Here is a 23,028-nt window from a genome sequence, read left to right on the forward strand (position 1 = left end):
AGTGTCAGGTTAACCCTCTCCTGTCTTATTTTAAAGTTCTGGAATTTGGAAACCTGTTCACTTCATATGTTAGATTAGACAGTAGTTTCTCAGAAAGAGCCTTGCTTGAAGTTCTCAGCTCCTATTTAGTCTCCTTTGTGTCTTCTCTGTTGGCTCTATCAAATTTCCTGAGGGCAAGGCTAAGCCACTACATTTGTGACATTCTGTTCTCTCTACTCTAATTCAACAAATGTTCATTGAGGAGCTTCCCTGTGCCAAGCACCTTCTAAAGTTGTAGAGGAGGAAAGATGAGTGAGGTAGAGCCCTTCACCTCAAAAAGCATAGAGTCTGTTCGAAGAAGTTGAACACGAATACAGAAAGAACTGCAACTCAAGGAAGCCACCTCAAACCGTTGCTGGTATGAGGTAAGGAAAGAATCAGCAAATAAGCAAACACAGCAGACACAGAATAAAGAAAGAGGAAAGAAGGTGAAAGGCTCACTGTTCTCTATGCCTCCACTGCCTTACTCCCTCTCAGTTAGAGTTTTAAATGTCTAATGTGCTATGTGGAGCAGTGTCTTGAGAAAACTCATGGGCCAAAATTAGTGTATGTCACAAGCACGGGAAAAGCGAATTCTTATAAGCCCAAGTGCAGTCAGTACTAAAAAGAAAGTCAAAAATTAGAAAATACAGACACTCAAAGGGCAGGTAATTAAAGGTTTCAGAAGTTAGAATGGGCTTCATATATAATATGGATTAAAATGTTAACTGCATTTGTATTTGTTAAATGGGGAAAGCTGAATCCAATTTAGTTTTTCGTTTTGCATCTTTCATGTTAACTCTATATGCTGTTCTGTGCCATTTGCTAATAATAAGAAATTGCTTATTTTGAAATTATATTCAGTCATGGATACTAATGATGACCCCGATGAAGACCATCTTACAAGTTATGATATTCAGCTCAGTATTCAAGAATCCATTGAAGCCAGCAAGACTGTATTTTACCCTGAAAGGTAACATTCAAATTGACTATCCTCAACAAAATTTCTTTATGGCATTCACCTTGTTGTAAATAAATGAACGATGTTTCCTGACTCCTCCTCCAGGAAAATGCTTACCCTTCTTTTCTGGCAGGGAATCAAATAACTTTACAAGGGCCACTGTGCATAGATTTAGCAATCTGATCTTCCATAAATCCCCATCTCATGTGGAAGATGGAAATAACATAGACGGGAAATTCCTAGTTGAATTCAGTTGTCCAGGATTGCCTGTTTCCTAAATTAATATGGACTCAAAATGGACAATAAGTAATTTGAACAGATTTGCACATACAGTTTGTACAACTAACGTATAGATGTATAGAGAGGTCTGTTCTGTATATTCTAGAGCCCTTTCTGCTACTGACTCAGGCTACCTTTATAAGTAATGTATTCTATTTGTGCATCTTTAAAACGTGAAGAATAATGCTAATCCACCTAACCCATGAGTTCAATGAATGGGAAAGGAGTTGTGGGCTTTTATTATATATGACATAGTAATATATAAACCATAGCCTATTTAATTATTTACTGTCCAAGTGACAGAATTTAACAAATTATATGCAAAATTGATATTTTGTGTTAGCAGGAATTATAGAGTCTAAAACTGCAAAAGTAGATTTCTGTCTTGAACATCATACATTATACTTCTGACAAAAATAAACTTTAGTTTATCTTTAAATTCTATTGTAGTATTTAGAATCCTGTATTCTGAAATTTAGTAGTGCTTTTGAATAGATTCAGTGCTATAAAATTATTGCTTTTGAGCTTTTTAAAAATGAACATATTACATTTAAATTTCTAGTCTCTTTAATTTTTCCCTTATCTCCAACAGATTTTAGAACTTAGGAGTTCCCAGGAAGGCATTCGCAATCCTAGAATGCCAGCACATGTTTCTGTTTAATAGAGTTAAACTGTTATGAAATACCTTGTTTCTTTTGAATACACACACACACACCCGAGAATCTCCTTAGGGGTTGAAATCACGACCTGCTGGGCCAGTGACTGGGAGTTGGTTTAGTAAATGCTCAGCCTGTTTTCACTTGTGAATCAGTTGATTTAAGACTCTAACATGCAGTGTGGATCACAAGCTCCCAAGTAAGCAATTATTAATTAGCAATTATTTAGTTTAAAGTAACAAACATTTATTGAGCATAGAGTTTTCAAAGTTGGAAGACTTAGAGATCTTCCTATTTAATTCTATGGTTTTACAGATGAAGAAGCCACCACCCAGAGGCTGACTGGCCTTTGCAGGATCACAATATCACAAAACGTGAACCCGGCTCTCCTGACTCTGACTGCAGTCATTTACTCCGTTGTCTTTGCTTAGAACTAATTTTTAGAGACAGCGTTATAATCCCATATTTTGTCATCTTCTCTAATGTCTTCAGCTCCAGTGTATCATAAATATACCCTGTATCAGACTCTTAAACATTTACATTTTTAAAGTGGATAAAATCAGTTGTGTGCATTTCCTGTAGATCATGATTATTAAAATTATGTACAAAAACTCAACATAAATTAAATTTTTGGGTTCCTTGAAGTATACCACTAGTATAAACATGGTTTATTTTTCTTTCTCTGGCAGATTTGTACCATTAAGTGATCAAAACAGAAAACTTGTAGAGGCCATAAAACAAGGTAAATGGGTGTATTGCCTGCAGTGGGATGGATCGGAGATTCCACCTTGCAAAGACAGAGATTTGTTATCAGCCTACGTGTTTAATTTAGGTCACATTCTTGAGCTCCAGGAGTATGTGAAATATAAATATGCATTGGATGAAGCTGATGAAAAAGGATGGTTTCCATTGCACGAAGCTGTTGTTCAACCCATTCAACAAATACTTGAAGTTGTTCTGGATGGTAAGAGAACATAAAACCCTTTGACCAAACTGAAGCAAGAATGTAGAAGTAGTGAGTGTTCGCAATGAACATAACAAGCAAAAAGAAAAAGCAGAATAAAAGATTATTTGGAATTTGGAAAAGGCAATACTCATGTTTTAAATTCAGAGTACAAAAATTAGAGCATTATGTGAGGTTCAGGGTCACTTTTGCATATTTCTAAGAATGTGACATAGGTTGGCGGGAAAGTGTGGTTATCACCTAAAAAGTGATAAAAGTTTGTCTATATCATGAATTCATTGATTTGAATATAAAGCTTTTTTCTTTGGGAAGTCTGTTTTAAATTTTTCATCTTGAACTATCCCTTGAGTTAACAATTTCCAAAAGATTATTATACAATACAACAAATAGTACTTACAGTATTCGTCCTTCTATTACATTAATTTTTTCATAATGTAAACATTAATAAATATCATGGTGAATCGACCCAGGGTTGAATGTTAATAATAATTTTGATGTTCTAACATAGTAGTTTTCACATCTTAGCATCTTATAAAACACTTTGAGAGTGCCCTTTCAACCTTCGATGTTGCTCCCTAGTTCTATGTTCTGGGAAATAATGATAGACACTTGATGATTAACAGTCCAGCCAAACAGCCAGCTAAAAAAAATTAAATAGGTAGACAGATAGATAGTTAGACCAACAGATATAGAAGATGATGGTAAGCATGGTATTTCTTTTCTAACACATTCTGACAGGATACATTCATTCAAATGCATTCTCATTCCCACATTCACAGACTTCATTCGAGAAAAAGCAATTTCAGATGCGATTTAAATAACAAAGGAGTGGAGAGTTGTTTTATATTTTACCAAGAAGTGAGAATTCACAACCCGTTTTTAAAAAAATAAAGAGCACCTGGAAACATAGATGTTTTCTAGCTGTCAACTTTATTAGCAAGTCCATGCTCATCTACTTCTACTCGCCATCATTTGATAAACTTGAGTCGTATCTCCTTTTAGTCTTCCCTTTTTCATCAGTTGACCTTGTTCAATCTAATGTGGATAATATTGCATTATTCTGATCTATGTGATATCCTTTAAGTAAAGATTTTTAACTTTACACAATGCTTTCACGTCTCAGCATCCTATAAGACACTCTGGGAGTTCAAGACCTCTGATGGAGAAACGCCCTTGACTTTGGCAGTCAAAGCTGGTCTGGTGGAAAATGTAAGAACTTTACTAGAAAAGGGAGTGTGGCCAAATACCAAAAACGACAAAGGAGAGACGCCCCTTCTGATTGGTAAATGACATTTTTTCCCTAGAACTTTTATAGTTTGAAATAAACAATAAAATTTAATGAGTATTTATTGGAAACCATTATGTATTGACTAAAATTAGATGACCTCATCTCCTTCCATTCCCTGAGCTCCCCTCTAAGCCCCATCTCATGAGCCCTCATGATTTTGTTTTTCTATCTCACAAAGAGATCAAATGTGAAAGATGGCTACATCCTTCAGCACCAACTAACCAGGAGGGATCCAAACTAGGTGGTTTATGAGGCCAGAAGTGCCAGTTCTAAAGGAATATTCTCCAAGTAGGGTCTAGCTGTAAGGAAGGTTGTGTGTGTGGTATGTAGCCAGAAGAAAGAGGCAGAAAGGGGATTCAAAAGAGAAACATCAGGTCCACATCAAAACAACGAAGCCAAACTGGAAGGAAGGGGAGTCAGCAGATTCTGAGCACTCGGATGCAGCACTGGGCGCCTGTAAGGTGGTTCATGACTGTAACACAACAAAGGAATGATGGTAAACCTGAGGGTGCCATTCATCTATCAGCTTCTTCTCAGTCTTGTGCATTCTGCTGTTTGTTGACCAATAAGAATTGGCAGATCTGTTTGCGGAAGCAGAGAAAGATGAGATTAACCACAAAAGGCCAGAGATAACATTTCCTTTCTCTTAGGGACGTAGGGTGGTGGAGTAAGAATTTGGGCTCTGGCACCTGAGATCTGTGGATTTCTTTTCCAGTTTTATGGAGATAAACTTGACATATAACGTATTAGTTTAAGGAGAACAATAGGATTTCATATATGTATAGATTGCAAAATGATTACCACAATAAGTTTAGTTAGTATATGTCACCTCACATGGTTACAATTTTTTTTTGCGATGAGAACTTTTAAAACCTACTCTCTTAGCAACTTTCAAATATACAATACAGTACTGTTATGTGGTTTTAAATCCTAGCTGTGAGATTGCAATCATGGGCCTCAGTTTCCTCTTGTGTAGAATGGAAATACAACACCTACCATGCAGAATTGTTACAAAAATTAGAAAAAATGTAAGTATATAAAACCCCTGCCACATGATAGATGCGCAGGAGAGGAGAGCCGTTATGACATTGTGTGTGTGTGTGGCAGGAGGAGGGGCAGGAGCCCTAAGATTATTTACCAGCAATCACAGAGGAAGATAAAGCATCGTGAGTTGTAGTCATAGCTGGTTAATACTACAACAGCTCCTGTTCACAGAGAAGTCACTAGAACTTTAAAAACAACCTGAATATTGTTAACAGAAAACTTAGACAAGTCATGAACATTACTAAAATATTTACATTGACAACATTACATCAACACCACCAATGCAACCAAAATTTATTGAGGTCACATTAAGCCAGATGCTGTGCTGGGCAGTGTGGACATAAAGATGAATGGAAGAATCTTCCTTCTCTCAAAGAATCTAGTAGGAGAGCTAGATATGATTTAAATAGAAAATTGGTGTTATAAATGCTATAATAAAGGTGTATATTCAAAGTAAATTAGGGAAATAAAAAAGCAGTGAATCAGTGAAGCTTTTGGAGAGGTAGATGCCCTTGAGTTGCATCCTGGGGGGCATGGAGGGGACCATCAGCAGACAGGGGAGGGAAGATAATCTAGGCAAGACTTCTGCCCCTGGATAACATTTTTTTTCTTTTCTTTTTTTTTTTTTTTGCTGAGGAAGATTGGCCCTGAGCTAACATCTGTTGCCAATCTTCCTCTTTTTGCTTGAGGAAGATTCACCCTGAGCTAACATCTGTGCCAGTCTTCCTCTATTTTGTACGTGGGTTGCTGCCACAGCATGGCTGCCGATAAGTTGTGTAGGTCCGCGCCTGGGAACCAAACCCAGGCCACCAAAGCAGAGCGCATCAAACTTAACCACTAGGCTACGGGGCTGGGCCTCTGGATAACTTGTTAAATGAATAGTGCCTCATGTCAGAGCTTTCAGCCTTCCCAAATTCAGATTAGATTGGACAAACAATCTAATTATTATAGTTAGGATACAGGCAAAGTTCTGTAACAAAAAAATAAACACAAATACCCAAAGCAAACAAATAACCATGACTTAAAAATAAAGAAGTTCATTTCTCTCTCACACAACATTTCAGAGGTGAGTGGCCCAGGGTTGGCAGGGTGGCTTTGCCACCACTACAAAGGACTTTCAGATGTCACCATTTCCCAGCCAGCAGGAAGGAAGAAAGAGGCAGCCTTGGGAAAACATCTTCACCTTTAAGAAGATGACCTGAACATTGCACACAGCATTTATGTTCATATCCCATTAGTTCAGATTTTGTCACGTAGCCACACTTAGGTATAAGGGAGGCCGGGATATTAGTCTCTCCCTGGATAGACTGTGACTAGCTAAAACTTGGGGGCTTCTGTTGTTAAAAGGGAAAGGGGAAACACGAGTACTGAGGAACAGAGAGCTGTCTCTGCATATATGTTAACCAGGCTTTTTGTCACAATAGCGTGGTGCTTGTCATAAATAAACCACAACTCTTTTCCTGAGCAGGCTCTACAGACACTAAATGGAATATTCACCTCTGGGTTGCTTCACCACAATTAATGTGATCCATATTATTTTTGTAAAGGCATATACCATGGAGTATATGCAATGACATCTGTGTATTTGTTGTTGTTTCTATAGACCGTCTTTGATCTCTGGGAAAAAACACGCTTTTCCAGAGTTTATATACTATCTCACTTTGCAAATACAGACTTATTCTCTACTTGGCTTTTCTCAATCCACTTATTTCTTAAGAGACAACTAAGTCATGATTATCACTCCTTTGTCTTCTTTTTGCTTCATTTAAATTTTTCTTTAATACTTAATGCCCACAACAAAGCATTAAGTTATATGCATTTCAAAGTGTCGTTTATTGGTTTCTCTACTCTAGCAATATCTGAAGTGTGGGAAAGGAACCTGATGACTGAGTTACCAGAGTCAAAATAGCATTAACATTTGGAAATAATATATTTTAAAAACCAAATGGTGATATCAAAGAGAAGACAAAAGTCTCATGAAAGAAATATTCTGGAGGTGTTCACTTATGTCCCATCATTCACATTTCTGGAGAATAGGGACTTTTCTGGAGTTACCTTCTTCAGGACCTGTGTTGTAGAAACCATGTCAAGTCTTCCTAAGTTCATAGGAAAATGGATCATCCACGGCACTTTCTCAGTTTTCTTCTTGAATCTATGGGCTACTTTGAAATTTGCTACTCACAGTTCATTAACTTATAAATGAGAGATAAGAGAAAAAAACGCCGTTCTTTTTATTTTTCTGTGCAACGCCATTTTTATTTTTCTTAACCTGATGCTATCATCTTTGTCTTTACTTATGGAACATCATTAGATGGTCAAAAAAACACATCACTTTTTGTCCCTCCAGAGCCCTTCTTCCCCATCAACTACCTGGCCCTTACTTTTGGCATTTTCACATGTTACAGTCCTGTTACACAGGACTGTTGAGTGGTAGATACCTAATTTGTGACGATCTGATACTTATTAAGGGTTTTTTTTGCACTCGGACTCCCTATCCTCCCATCCCTCTGATGTTGGCCTCACCTTTCTCCAGTTGGATAGCCACAAGATTATCCTGGCCATTGGGGCCCAGGGTTCAGAGGAAGCCAAGGGAACCATCTGGCACAACATCCCAGTTCCACTGCCCTCCATTTTCCCACAAGCTTACGCCATTTACAGCTCAGTTAATTTTACTTCAGACATTTTCTTTCTCAAAAATCAATACATATCCTCTTTACTCCATCTCCTCTTTCAATCTTCCAATCCTTGTCAAGATACCTCAGAAAGATCTCTCTTCTCTATTTGTATGTCTTATGAACCAAAAAATAATTCACTGCTGATAATAAGTAAATTACATGAGCAAAATATATATATCCAGAAATAAAATTATAGAAATTTAAAATAAAAAGTGCTAGCAAACTATAGTGTTCAAAAGTGCCCATAATCTATGCAAAATTCTCTAATTCCCTGTCTTCAGCTGAAGCTTGGTTTTATTTAAGTGTTGTTGGGCCGGCTCTGTGGCTTAGCGGTTAAGTGCGCGCGCTCTGATGCTGGCGGCCTGGGTTCGGATCCCGGGCGCGCCCCAAGGCACCACTTCTCCGTCCAGCGCGAGGCCGAGTCCCACGTACAGCAACTAGAAGGATGTGAACCTATGACATACAACTATCTGCTGGGGCTTTGGGGGGAAAAAAATGAATAAATAAAAAATCTTTATTTAAGTGTTGTTGTTGAAGATATATCTCTATGGATATATAGATATGTATATTTTTTACTTCATAAATTATTTATTTACTTGGTATGTTACATAAATACTGTGTCTTATTAGTTTTTATTATTTCAGCCATTTATTGGTTAAGAATGTCTTTGTGGGTTAGCTTGGGAGGAATTCCCCATGATTTGGATTATTATTTCTACAGGAAATAAAATATATTCTTAGTTTCAAAAAATTAAATTGCAAGTAAAGTTTTATCTTAAAAATAATTTTAAGTTGAATATGGCCTATATATGCTGTTATTTTCATGAAGAAAGACTGTTATCTCTAATCAACATGTTGTCGGAGTCAGACAAAAGGAAAACAGATCATGAGGGAAGAGGTTCATTATTTTAATACATTTCTTCTCAGTAGAAAAAAATGCAATAGGAGCGAGAAGAGAAATGAGGACACATATCTCTTAGCTCGCTTAGCTTATTGATGTTTGCCCTGCAATAACACCAGCTAGGATGAGGTCATTCACTGTAATTAGAGCTGCCAAGGGCAGGTGGTGGATTCAGAGAAAGGCATTTGTCAACAGACTCTAGACAGTGAGCAGGAGAAAAACTAAAATCTCACTGCAGTGATGGCTTGTCTGCCTCCAAAGGAGGGAGGCAAAGTTTGTCTTTGTCTTCCCTTTGTGCCTTTTGGAGCCTTCTCCCTTGCCTTGGGCTTCAATCTTTTCTGCATTCTGCCTCCTTGCTGCCCAGGATGGTCTATGTGACCACACATCTCCTCCTGCCCTTCCCAGCAAAGGCCCAGACTTCAAATAGAAGACAGTCTAGGTTTCTTCTCTAGACTGTAGATTCCATGAGTGAGAACCACGCCTGGCTTGGTTTTTTCCTGTTTCCCACAGTACCTAACCCAGTGCCTTTCATAGAGTCAGCACACGTTGGCTGAATGAATGAAGGAACGAACGAACGAAGAAATGAGTGAGTGTAACTGTACGCATCTCCATTTGCAGGGAGTAGCACTCTTTCTGCTCTGTTTCTTATTAAAATTTTACTTATTGGTAAGAAAAAAATGCATTACATCTTCCAGAAGTATTTATATCTAAACTGGGACAACCTTTTAATAATCCAAAGGGAAGAAAAAAAACTTTTAACAGCGTCATTTCAGCTGTTAGAAACAAGCAGAGGGGGAGAAGGACATCTGATTTAGTGAAGCTCTTAAGTTGTAGTACATTAGGGATCACATACTTCACCTGTTTAGAACAACTGACCTACCTAGATTCTAAACATTCCTATTGCTAAGCTCCCATTAAGAGCATGGGAAAGAGAAATGCATTTAATACTACTATCTTTGGTAGGGGGAAAAAAACTCTTTCTGGGGGGGGAGAGAAATGTAATAAATACCATTTACACATGTGGCTCTGGGATCCTATAAGTGATGAAATGATATTAATAACCATAGTTATTATTTATTGAGCTTCTAGTATATACTAAGCATTTTACATACATTATTTAATTTACACAACCCAACAGTCTATCTTGTTTTCATTTTGTTGAAATGAAAGAAGAAATTAAAATTTAGAAAGAGTACACACAACATCCTATCTTGGTGATGTGCACTATTTTCCACGAAACTCTTACCCCTCCTCAGTTCAGGGTCTTAAAGAAAAGACAGTATCATCTTACACGCTTACACCTCACAATAGAAATTTTGGTATGAGAAATAGAAAGGGTATGACAAATACAATATCCTCTTGTAGAAGAAAAGGGAATAGCTAGTGTCTATTTTGATATTAAATTTGGTAATTAGTTTAATACTGTCTAAGGTATTCATGTTAATATGCCTACCATTGACTGTTCTTTTTAAAATCATCTTCAAGCTGTGAAAAAGGGCTCCTATGACATGGTGTCTGCTCTACTTAAACACAACACCAGCCTTGACCAGCCCTGTGTCAAGCGATGGTCGGCAATGCACGAAGCAGCCAAGCAAGGCCGCAACGATATCATAGCCCTGCTACTAAACCACGGAGGCAATGTCCACCTGAGAGACGGATTCGGAGTCACGCCGTTAGGTGTTGCCGCCGAGTATGGTCACTGCGATGTGTTGGAACACTTAATCCACAAAGGTGCGTAAAAAAGGAATTGCACGTTCCTGACTTTTCTCCTGCCTGTTGGACTTCCTTTTCTCCATTCCTCACTGGCTCCTCTTCCTCTCCTGAATGTGACTGGGCAAAGGCTTTTGTACCCAGCCCCCTTGACAGCTCCCTCAACAGCCCCCAATTCCACAGCTCAGTTAAACTCTGTACATGGGGACCTACAAATCTGCGTGCCCAGCCCTGAGTGTGCTCTCTAGAGACAGCCCAGTCTTCATACAGGTGGCTCACCAGGGTCTCACACTCCTCCCCTCCTAAACTGAATTCTTTCATGCTTTTGGTATAATAATTTCTCTCAACCAAGACTGAAAGCTTAGATTTATCTCTAATTCCTCCATCACCGTCTTTTCCAAATACACTCAGTTGCCGAGTGCTACAGTGTCTCTCTTACCGGCTCTCACCTTGCAGGCCCTCTGGTTTGCATCCTCACATCTTTCTTGCACCAGTGCAATTGTTTCCTAACCATTCTCCCAGTTTTCCGTCTCCCCGTCGGAGACTCCGTACTACATACTGCAACTCAGCTCCTTTGCCTAAAGGATAACTACAGTAGTGTAGACTATTCAAAAAATCCTCAGTGGCTCCCCACTGCCCACTGAATCATGCACGGGTCCCCCACTGCGTCATCTTGAATTGTTTTTCCAGGCTTATCCTTCACTACTCCTAACGTGTATCCTGTACTCCAGCTAAATTGGACTGGCAGGATTCCCAAACACACCCAACATTCCCTCTGTCTAGGTTTGGGTCAGGTCCTTGCCCTCATCTGGAATACCCTCCAACACAATTCAAAGTCTGTCCTTGAGACACTTCCTCCCTGAAGTCTTTCCTAATTCTCCCCAACAGATTGTGATATTGCCCTCCTTTGAAGCCTCCAAGTGCTTTATACAACTACAGAACCAGGAATTAAGAGACCAAATGCTTAAACTGGTTTCTGCCACCTATTCATGGTCTGACCCTAGCCTAGTTACTTAAACATCTGGGCCTCAGTTTCCTCATCTGTAAATAAAAGCTAGGACCACATGATCCCTAAGGATCCTCTATGGGGAAAAGACTCACATTTTTGAGGCCCCCTCAAAATGCAATCTCATTTAATTATCAAATAAGCCCTATGAAATAAGCGGTATTACCCTAGTTTACAGATGAGGAGATCGAAGTTCATAGAAGTAAAGAGTTTGCCCCAGACGCTCACAGTCAGCAGCAGAGCCATAATTCAAACACAGACCTCTTTCCCGTACATCATGACATCATGCCTTCTAGTCCTGATGTCACTTGAATGTTATACGGTTTGTATTCTTTGATAATATTTTGTTTTATTTCCCTTCTGAACAATTTAAGATAGTCAGACTTACTCATCTTAGGATTTTCTAGACAGTTACACACAGTGTCTGCGCATAGAGGGCAGTTGATAAATATTTGTTGAATTGAAATACTAGAGTGTTCACTGTTGTCTTTAAATTTAAAAGTCTAAATATCCCTTTTTCTGGGAGGATTTGTCTATCATGGAAATTGACTTGACTTTTCAGATATTCTTGTGACAAAGATTTTCTATTAAAATGAAACATGCTGCATAATTATTTATTGAAAATACTGAGAACATAGATGTTCTTAATTCTGTACTTTTAATTTTAAGTCCTAACCAGAAAGGAAAATGACAGGTTATTTTTAAGGGGACCGTCTTCACAATCCATCCAGTTATCACTATGCCACGTGCTTTTTACACTGCCAGGCGGGGATGTGTTTGCTTTGGCGGATGATGGGGCATCAGTGCTGTTTGAGGCAGCAGGAGGGGGCAATCCTGACTGCATTTCCCTCCTGCTGGAATACGGAGGAAGCGGAAATGTACCTAACCGAGCAGGACATCTTCCTATACACCGAGCTGCCTATGAGGGACATTACCTGTGAGTAATAAATCATGGGATGATCATTTTAAGTTGAAAAATAAAAAATTGCATATATAGTATAAGCTCAAGTCTCTATAATAACATTTTAGGGTTTCTAAAATTTTTGGTAAAGGATTAAAACTTATGACAACACTATCAGTATTATTCTAATTATTTACCAACACCTATGGATATTATAGTATAATGTGAAATTTAACCTTGAATATAAAAGTTTTATTATGTTTGGATTTCTTTATTCCAAAGAAAATGGTTAGATAGATTTTTAAATCACAAAATGTGCCACAATCCACACATCGAGAGAAGTCTATAATCATTATCTTAAACTACCCACCGTGAGAGGGTGGTTTTAAGCAATTAAATATATTTCACAAGTTCAGAAACTTTGAAATAGTTAGGCTTTACCACTTTCAGTGGCCACATTGGCTAAGTTAAGTGGCCAATGACACGTAATTGACGCTAAGTGACATGTTGTTAAAGTTTACCTGGATTTATTCCCAGTGTTTATAAATTCACACATGGTAGCTCTGAATTAGGCACAAGAGATCAAGTTATCCCTGCTTGTGGCTCTCATACATGTCTAGTTGGTCAGTCAGGTGTGAAATTCACAACTATTTATCACAGGTTCTTAGAAACATAAGCTGTGGTTAATTATCTCAGTTGGACTGAGGTAAGGTTGGTGGAATAATAAAGAGTCTTCTTGTGGCTAATAATTCAACTGCAAGTTATATGGAAGCAGACGGGAGGTACATGGCCAATATTAAAGGATAGATTGTCCAGGAAACAGTGAAAGAGTAGTAATTAATGAGAATTCAAAAGGCCTAAATTCTAGTCCTTGCTCTACGTCTAACTATGTGACCTTGGACAAATCATTTCACCTCTCCAGACTTCATATTGCTCTTCTATTAAATGAAGAGATTGGACTAAGCGATATCCAAGGTCACTTCCAGCTGTAACTGCCTGGAAGTGATGCCATGATTCTAATGGTCAAGATTATGAAGCATTCTTCTATGGCATCAGATAGGCTCGCTTTTCTTTTATATATTATGTTGTTTAGAGAACAACTGGAAGATGGGGAGGGCTCCTGAGGAACCACAATTCTAGGACCAAACATACAAGATCCAGTATGGTCCCCAGGAATATTTAGAATGGGAAGCTAAATCAAAAAGTAGACTAAATTACACTAAACTAAGTAGTAGTGAGTCAACAGACAAAGGTTAGATGTTTTTGTATAAGGTTAGCTAGAGAAAATAAAGGAAACTAAACAAACTGCATTCACTTGTCTAGAGAGGAAGCGGGTTTATTTAATTTCTTGATTTTCTTCATGCCATGTGGATATTTGACTTTTTTTTAGTGCACTGAAATATCTTATCCCAGTAACATCCAAAAATGCAATCCAGAAAAGTGGGATGACGCCAATTCACTCAGCAGCAGATGGACAAAATGTACAGTGCCTAGAACTACTCATTGAAAATGGTTTTGATGTCAACACCCCGCTTGCTGACCACGTTTCTGAGAGCTACGATGACGAGCGGAAGACAGCGCTGTATTTTGCTGTTTCTAATAATGATATTCATTGCACAGAAGTCCTTCTGGCTGCAGGTGCAGACCCAAACCTAGATCCCCTCAACTGTCTGCTTGTGGCAGTGAGGGCCCATAGTCATGAAATTGTCCGGCTGCTTCTCTCCCATGGAGCTAACGTCAATTGTTATTTTATGCATGTGAATGACACTCGTTTTCCCAGTGCCATTCAGTATGCCCTAAATGACGAGATAATGCTGAGGCTGTTGCTGAATAACGGCTATCAAGTGGAGATGTGCTTTGACTGCATGCACGGGGACATCTTTGGAAATTCGTTTGTGTGGTCGGAGATAGAGGAAGAGGTACTGCCGGGATGGACATCTTGTGTAATAAAAGATAACCCGGTGAGTTACATCCTTTTCTTCTTCGTTTTAGGTTATTATCCTAACTTTCCTCATTAGGGATGTTACAAGAAAAGAAAAATCAACTCCAATTTTTCTTGTTCTTGAATTTGTGTTTGCAATGATGTGGGGATATAACCACAAAACTAGGCAAAAAAGATTCTGCTTATTTTCCTTGACTTGGAAATTGAATATAGAAGAATGTAAAAACATGCAATTAATAACTTATGCTTATTTAGTGGAATATTAGAGCTAGAAGCATGGAAAGAAGATTCATGGAAAGAAGCATGATTCTTCCATGTTACATTGACTACCATCACATCAGAACCATGCATATAGCTCCAGGGCTCATAGTTTCACAGAAACAAACAAGCTATTTTTCTTTTTGTTCATTACAAGGAGGGATGTTTTATTTCCTATAAAAAGAAAAAGATCATAATTTTTCATAACAAAATTGAGTGTTTATGTATATGGTATATTAAAAGTACAACTAAATTAAATTTTATCAATTCTCTCAGTTCTGTGAGTTTATTACAGTTCCTTGGATGAAACACTTGGTAGGCAGCGTTATTCGTATATTAATAGATTACATGGATTATATCCCTCTGTGTGCTAAACTGAAGTCTGCACTAGAAGTACAGAGAGAATGGCCAGAAATCCGTCAAATACTAGGTAAAAACAAAAGTTTTTGCTTAAAAAATTTGTTATGAAGAGGTGTAAAGGAGAAGTTTCTTAATGTCATGTTTGATAATTTTTCAATGCCACTTTATTCTCAGAATTATCTGGGGTTTTTTAAGTCATCCTTAATACTTCCTTGGATGTAAGATACTAATTTTTTGCTTTTTTGGATACTTTCCAACTCTTTAATTGTATAATGAGTAACACTGTAACTATATTAACATTTCTACTAGAATTTGTTTTTTAAAAGTTAGCTAGTATAATATTATAAGGTATGTAGACTGTAATCTCCATGTGGGCAGGGATCTGTTTTGTTTATTTTTGTATTCTCAAGGCTTAGCATAATGCCTAGTTGACTCAATAAATACTGAGTAAATGAATGAATGGAATGAATTAGAGTTATCCTTTTACATATGCTCTCTCTCAGGTGTTTATTGAAAATTCCTACCATCAAAAGTTTATATTACAGGCAGGCTATTTTGTATTCTCTAGGTTAAAGTTTAGTTATAATCATAAAAGTGAATCGTATTTAAAGTTTTTCAATAAAGATACATCTAAAATTACTCCAAATACAGATAGAAGCTAGAAAAAGTCATAAATTGGAGAGGTTTTCTCTTTCAAAATATGAGTTTGGAAGAATGAACTTTCAAAACCTACTTGGACATCGATTTCATGGAGCCTAAAGAAGCATCATAGAACTTCACATTACATTTAAATATTCTGCCACTCTTAATATAACTAAATCAGCCTTGGATGGGATAACAAAACTACAACAGCCTATTCTTTAGCATCAGGCAAATTTTATGCAAATTAAGTGATTATATTTTACAATCAAGAAGATGAAACTGAAATGTTGAGCTGATTCACCTACCATATTTGTTAGGTATAAAGTCCTATAAAAAGAAATATGAGTGATATGGTGGTTTTAATATAAGCACTTAGTTTTAATCAGAGTTTTATACGTTAAGTTAATTAATCTGAATTTGGACTATTTTGACCATGGTAATAAAAAATGTATGTTAGTAGAAAGGATGGACACTTTAATTGGCTAGAAAGAGTGATAGTTTAATTCAGTGCAGATTAACAGGTAAGCTTGGATTTTTCTCAAATGGCTCTTCCCCTGCAATAAGTCCTACAATAGAAGAGATCTTGTGTCAACTAAGACAGGAATCTTAGAGAATAATGAATAATGTAGTATTGTGAGCCTAGAAATTGACCTCTGGTGTCAGATGGGCCTAAAATGGGATGGAATTCTGGCCTGGTCTAGGTGTGGGATTGCTGGATTGTCATTAGTGCCTATGTCATTCAGGCTAATGTCTTCATGGAAGCAAGCAGTAATTTACTGTATCATTTTTGTTTCATTGAGGAGAGGGGAATTTTTTATTTCCTGTAAAAGGACCAAGATAGTCATGCTAGCTGTGTGACTTTGAACAAATTACTGATCCTTTTTATGCCAAGGTTTTCTCACTGCAAAATAGGCCTAGGATAGTATTTACTACACAAGGTTGTTGTGGGGATTTAAAGAGATGACGAATGTAAAGTGTTTAGCATAATGTCTAGAACATTAAAAATACTTAATAAATTTAGCTATTTTTATTTATTTTTATTTTTTTGGTGAGGAAGATTGGCCCTGAGCTAACATCTGTGCCAATCTTCGTCTACTTTGTATGTGGATGCTTCCACAGCATGGCTTGATGAGCAGTGTGTAGGTCCGGGCGTGGGATCCGAACCTGTGAACACTGGGCTGCGAAAGCAGAGCACACAAACTTAACCACTATGCCACTGGGCCGGCCCCAAATTTTCCTATTTTTAAAACTAAATTACTAGTAGTTTTATATTATTTTTATTACATAGTGAGTTTATGTGAAGTATCTGAAATGTATATGTAAAGCATGTCATGAAATCCTCACAACTTTAGAGTTAGGTATTATCATGCTTATTTTTACAAATAAAAAACGAAGGCTAAGGGGAATTACGAAACAATCTGGACCCTATGAATTCTTGAAACTGACCTCTCACTTTCCGAACCAAGGCTCACATCGGGAGTAAAATCAAAATCAAGCAGGACAGAGATAAGAGAGAGTCACGTAAAAGTGGGTGTGGCAACAGAACCAGGAAACCTGAGGGAGTGAGCCACCATATTTTGGATCATTGCAAGAAAAACACAGAATAGGAAGCTCTGTAAAGTTAGAAGAGCTGTCTTGAACCAAGCATCCTTCAGGAAAACTAAATCCACATAAAAATGAGCAACAGAAAATATCACAGCAAATCTCATGTAAATTTATTATAAGAAAAAAATAGAAAGAGCAGTAGACTAATTAATATCCCCCCAATGAAGGCACACCAGAAAAACACACCCTCAGAACAGATGACAACTGAAACTTCCTATTTTAAAACCAGGTAAAAGACATAAGGAAAATGATACAAGACATGAAAGAACAACGCAAGTCAGAATTAGAAAATTTCAGAAATGAGGTAACAGAACTGAGACAAGAATTCAAAATAAAAAAATAATAATTTCAAATATAAAGACTGAACTAGAGTGAAAGCAAGAATTAATGCAATACATAATACCTTAATGGAAATAGAAGATGAAATGGAAGAAAAATTTTAAAGTATAAAATAAAGGAATAGATAAAAGGATTTGAAAGACAGTGACAGATATTGAAGATAGGCAATGAAGAGTCAAGATATGAATAATGGATTCCTTGAAAAGGAAAACCAAATCAATGGAACAGAACAAATACGAAAACCTGAAATTCAGAAAAAAACTTTTTGCAACAACAAAGAAAAATTTGAAACTGAAAGTTACAAATTACTACATCCTTTGGTCGTGTAGGGAAAAAGAACAAGTGATTTATGAGGGGAAAAAAAGATTATCTCAGGTAGTGTTACTTTTCAGATCAACTTCTCAAGAATCCACTGAAAAATAAGCTTCAGACAAACCAAAATGACCAAAGAGATAATGACATAAAGACCAGTAATGTGCATTAAACAGCATACCAAGACTACAGTGAGAGTTAAAAAGGAGAAGATATAACATGCAATGGTTATATGGTCAGATCATGTAGACATGACATAACTATTTTTAAATGGAAGAAAAATGGATAGAGCACACACAAAAACATTTTTAAGAGAGCTCAGAAATTATATTGGTGGTGCATAATATTAATATTGTTATGTTGAGAATGAGAGATGTAGTCAGTAAATGAGTAATTACAGGAAATTCTAATTTTATTATTCTTTGTATCCTTGAGAACCAGGACTGTCAGTGTGGAAGAAAGGAGATATAGATGTAATAGAAGCACTTAAAGAAAAATTCTATAGTCCTGATTTTAATTGGAAGTATCCACATGAACTCATAAGCTATTTTACCTTGAAAGTGTGTGTTTATGTGTGTGTGTGTGTATCTCTGTCTCAGAAAAGGTTTAGAAATGATGACAAACCCAGTAGCAATGAGCATCCCTAGCACTCAGATTGTGGCTTTGAACTGCCATTTCCTAGAAAAAGAAACCAGAGTTTCTTGGAGAAATGGATGATTTCAGGTCTGGGGAAGGAAATGTGCAAGATGAGCCAGGAATATCTGGTGGTACCAGAAAGCAAAGAAACTCTCAAAGACTACAATGGATAAATTCAGGTCTGGGGAAGGAAATGTGCAAGATGAGCCAGGAATATCTGTTCGTACCAGACAGCAAAGAAACTCTCAAAGACTACCAGAATCATGTCAAAAGAATTCAGGAGCCAACATGAAGAGGCTCTCACTGGCCGAAGATGGGACAATTTAAGCTTCAAAGGATAATTATTTCAATGAATTGAAACCAATTAAATATGTTTAAATATGATATTTTTTAAACTGGTTAGCTCCAGAGGATAAGAAAATCAATACATTATCTTGAAATAAAGGAAAAGATTCAAGCATTTATTCTGCCTTACTTATATGAATTGTGCCACTAGTAACCAAAGAATAGATGAGCAAAAGTATTGCATTATAAAAGTATTCCAAATAATAAATGAAAAAGAAATAATATAATTAGATATTACCATTTTGCAGCTCCCAATAAGCTAATAGATGTAGACATTGAGCATCAACTGCTACTAATATCGCCCTTGATGAAAGAACACAGCAGCAGCGGTAGTTTTGCCAAAGAGATCAAACCTGAGTCTGATCAAGTCTCTGGATCCAGCTATCAATTTGCAAGAAATAGAGAAGGCAGTGGGACATGGAACTGCACCATGAAAATGCAATCAGCAAAATTCAGGATGTGGGAAACTACAGGACATTTTGGTTCTTCAAAGATTAATTGAAAGGAAGAGAAGGGGATGGAGAGAAGAACTTGCAGATTAAAAGAGTCTTAAGGGACATATCAAATTAAACAAATATATGGGCCAGCCCCGGTGGCCTAGTGGTTAAGTTCTGTGTGCTGCGTTTCAGCAGCCCGGGTTCAGTTTCCAGGCGCAGACCTACACCACTCATCTGTCAGTGGCCATGCTGTGATGGCGGCTCACGTACAAAAAGAGGAAGATTGGCAGCAGATGTTAGCTCAGGGCAAAGCTTCCTCAGGAAAAAAAATATGTATATATGTATATATATAGTATATAGATAGTCAATACTATAGTGTAGGAATTGCACACCTAGATGATGAAGTTGTAAAGGAAGTGATTACTGTAAAAGTCAGAATGGTGGTTACTTATAGAGGAGGAAGGAATGAAGATTGGGATGGACTGTGGAGGGAATTCTAGAGTGGCTGGGAAGTTCTTCTATTCATGACCTGGGAGGTGATTAAAGATGTTCATCTAACAATCACTTATGATAACTTAATGAAACTATACATTTGTGTAGCTGCTCTATCTATATTTTATTTTGCAATAAAAGTGTTAAAAGATTTTGGAGATTGTAAGGAAAAAAACTCAGGGGTTAGATAAAATTTCCCAAAGTTACAGACATAGAAAATAACAAGGCAAGGATTTGAACCATTCTCTGTCTCACTTCAAAGCACAGGCTCTTTCTCTAATACTGTTGTGCTTCTGGTTATAGACAACACAGATTTTGCTTCTAATTAGGAATTAATTGTCCATGTATTTTTATTGCAAAAGAATGGCCAATTCTTATGACTTTAGAAAGGCAAGCCAAGTAAAAATAAGACCAGGAAGTTTTTGTTGTTGTTTCCGTGATACATTATCGCAAGTGGAGTGCAAGTCAGTTGACTGCTGTGAGCATGGTTAACCACTGGATGTCAGGATTCCTCCAGGTATACGTAGGCAGTGTATTGTTAGGGAAGAAAATAAAATGGTAGTTTTTTTTAAAAAGATGGGTTTATTCTGCCTATTTTGATAATAACTTGGCCTCAATAGTTTTTGAAAAATGTTTTTATTTTTTAAAAAAGATAATTTGAATGCTTATATTCTCTAATGTAACAGAAATGTGATCTCTTTTATTACTGAATTGAGTGATAGTTCACATTATTGAATGGTTACAATGTGCCAAGCACTTTACTAATACTTTACATGAATTAATTTGTTTGATCTTCAAACAACCCAATGAGGTAGGTCCCAGTGTTATCCACATTTCACAGGTGATGATACTGAGATCACAGAGGGTAAGTAACTTGTCCAAGGTCACACAAATACCAAGTGGCAGAGCCAGATTTTAATCCAAGCCAACTGCGTCCAGAGCACCCATCTAAGCCAGTGTACTATACTCCCTTTCACTAGCTCACATTGCTGGGATATTATATTAGTACTGTAACTGTCATATAGATCCAGGAAAAGATGAAAATAAAGATTAAGATCAGATATTGAGTAACGTTAGTAGATTTTTTTGAAAATATAAAATATTTAGTATCAGACACTGAAACAAACCTAAGATTGAATCATGAACATATGGAATCACTTACTTCAGATGCTTCCTGGGTAATTATTCATCAGAAAGATTGGTAGAAGAGATAGGCAATAAAAAAATATATCTCTATAATACTCAATTCTGAAAAATAAGGAGGAGATGTGAGCATTTGCTTTCTTAAATCAAGTCCATTCATTCATTTAATGTATTGGAGCTGAACACTCTCTATGAACCAGACTTGCTTCCAAACACAGAGACAGACTAAATGTCTGCCTTCTTGGAGCTTATATTCTAGAGGTATGATTTGGAATGCTTAATCACAATTTGAATTTCACTTAAAGTCACCAGTTACTAACGTGCATACCTGTTTTTCAAAATAACACTATTAATATTATTCTAAAACAGTCTGTATCTCACAGGCCAATCCATTAATATTATTTTTATTTTTTGCTTGTTTTTCTCATTCATTTTAGAGAATCCTTGCTCATTAAAACATTTGTGTCGGTTAAAAATTCGAAGACTTATGGGACTCGAGCGACTCTGCCAGCCAGCCTCAATGGAGAAGCTTCCACTACCGCCGACTGTTCGAAGATACATATTATTTAAAGAGTATGATCTCTATGGACAAGAACTGAAATTGCCATAATTTAAAAATAATATTTTAAAATGTGATTTTTAAAATGAGATTCCCTCAGAGAATTTCTTGGAATCATTTTGCGTCCTTAAGTGTATGACAATTTTATAACTCGATTGTGTGTTCTTACGGGCACACCACATTTTACGTCTTTAAAGACCTTCACATTGTGATTTTTTTAAGCTAGTCAGTATTTTGTATTTGAATTCCTATTGATTATCTTCACTTGCAACAAGTCTTCAAACTCTCCCTATCAGAGTGGCTCCTACAATATCCATGATCAAGTCTCCTATGTTTATAAAACAACTACTCAACCACTTTCTCAAACCCACATCTCCTGCCAGTTGCTGGCCCCTTCCTCTCCTCTCTTTTATAGCCACACTGAAGAAAAAGGTCCTTCCTGCCTGAGAGTCACACACTGTATGAGGCTTCTGCTTCCTCCACTGCTCTTCTCCGAGTCCTTAACAACTAATTTGCTAATTTCCGTGAGCATACTTCAGTCCTTTCAACCGATTCCTGTAGCATAGACATTGTTGCCTAGTCCCTCCTTGAAATGGTCTCTCCTTGGTTTTCACGACATCCTGCTCTCTTGGCTCTCCTCCCACCTCCCTGACTGTATTGTCTCTGGCTTCCTTCTGTGTTGCTCATCTCCTGCCATCTTCTCTTCTTATGCTATGTTCTCTGGGAAGTTTCATCCATGTCCATGGTTTCACTTACTATCTATATGCTGGTGACTGCAAGATTTATATCCAAAGTTTAGCTCTTTCTCTCATGTGCTTGAGACCTATTGACCCATTGACAATTGGTCTAAAGGACATTTGAAAACGATGACACCTCAAATTCAACACGTCCCGGAAAGAACTCACTACCTTCCTCCACAAAAAGTCTCCTTCTCTTACATTCTCTAGCTCAATAGTTAGCCCAATTATCAATTCAGTTTCCCAAGTCAAAAGCCTGGGCATCAGCCTTGATCATCCCATTTTCCTTACTCAATATAACAAGTCACCAAATCTTAGTAAATTTATCTCTTTTACTCAATCTCATTGATTTGGCCCTAATTCCAGTATTGTCTCCTTTTTCCTGGGATTCTATAGTGCCACCTAAGTGGCTTTCATCCCTGCTGTCTTGCCCCATCCAACACAAGTTCTACACACAACATCCCAGAGTGATCTTTTACAAGTGTAAGTGGAGTTTCACTCCTCTGCTTAAAATCATTCTCATTGCTCTTAGGATAAAGTCCAAAGGTCTTCCAGGGCCCTTCATGATCTGACTCCCCGCCTTCCTCCTTAGCCTTATCTTTTGACGTCTCCCTCACCCCTCCTCTTTAACCATGTTAAACACCTTTTAGAAGTCTATTCTTTGAACAGTGATTCCCACACTTTCAGATTTTATACACCAGTAGGTTTTGTTTTGCTAATTTAAAAAATAGGGTCATCAATTAAAAAAAACGTGTATCATCTACTATCACCGTCATTTCATAAAAGAAGGACCATTTGAATGCCAGAAAATAAGATGGC

General features: G+C 37.2%; 1 protein-coding gene across 1 annotated transcript; it reads left to right on the forward strand.

The window, feature by feature from the left end:
• The first annotated feature begins 869 nt into the window (after positions 1-869).
• Positions 870-21,523, forward strand: ASB15 (ankyrin repeat and SOCS box containing 15). Its single transcript, XM_004418740.3, has 9 exons — positions 870-991; positions 2,604-2,656; positions 2,747-2,878; positions 4,002-4,160; positions 10,271-10,516; positions 12,267-12,438; positions 13,793-14,363; positions 14,879-15,032; positions 21,351-21,523. The coding sequence occupies exons 1-9, from the start codon at positions 885-887 to the stop codon at positions 21,521-21,523; spliced, it is 1,767 nt and encodes a 588-aa protein (XP_004418797.1). The 5' UTR covers positions 870-884.
• Positions 21,524-23,028: the final 1,505 nt, after the last annotated feature.

Source organism: Ceratotherium simum, chromosome 1 (assembly GCF_057802395.1).
Source record: "Ceratotherium simum simum isolate JZ-2026a chromosome 1, ASM5780239v1, whole genome shotgun sequence".
Lineage (NCBI taxonomy): Eukaryota > Metazoa > Chordata > Mammalia > Perissodactyla > Rhinocerotidae > Ceratotherium > Ceratotherium simum.

Coding starts and splice junctions, on each gene's coding strand:
- ASB15 (XM_004418740.3), top strand. CDS start 885: ATGGATACTAATGATGACCCCGATGAAGACCATCTTACAAGTTATGAT. Junction 10,517..12,266: donor GGAACACTTAATCCACAAAG/GTGCGTAAAAAA, acceptor TTACACTGCCAG/GCGGGGATGTGTTTGCTTTG. Junction 15,033..21,350: donor AGAAATCCGTCAAATACTAG/GTAAAAACAAAA, acceptor CATTCATTTTAG/AGAATCCTTGCTCATTAAAA.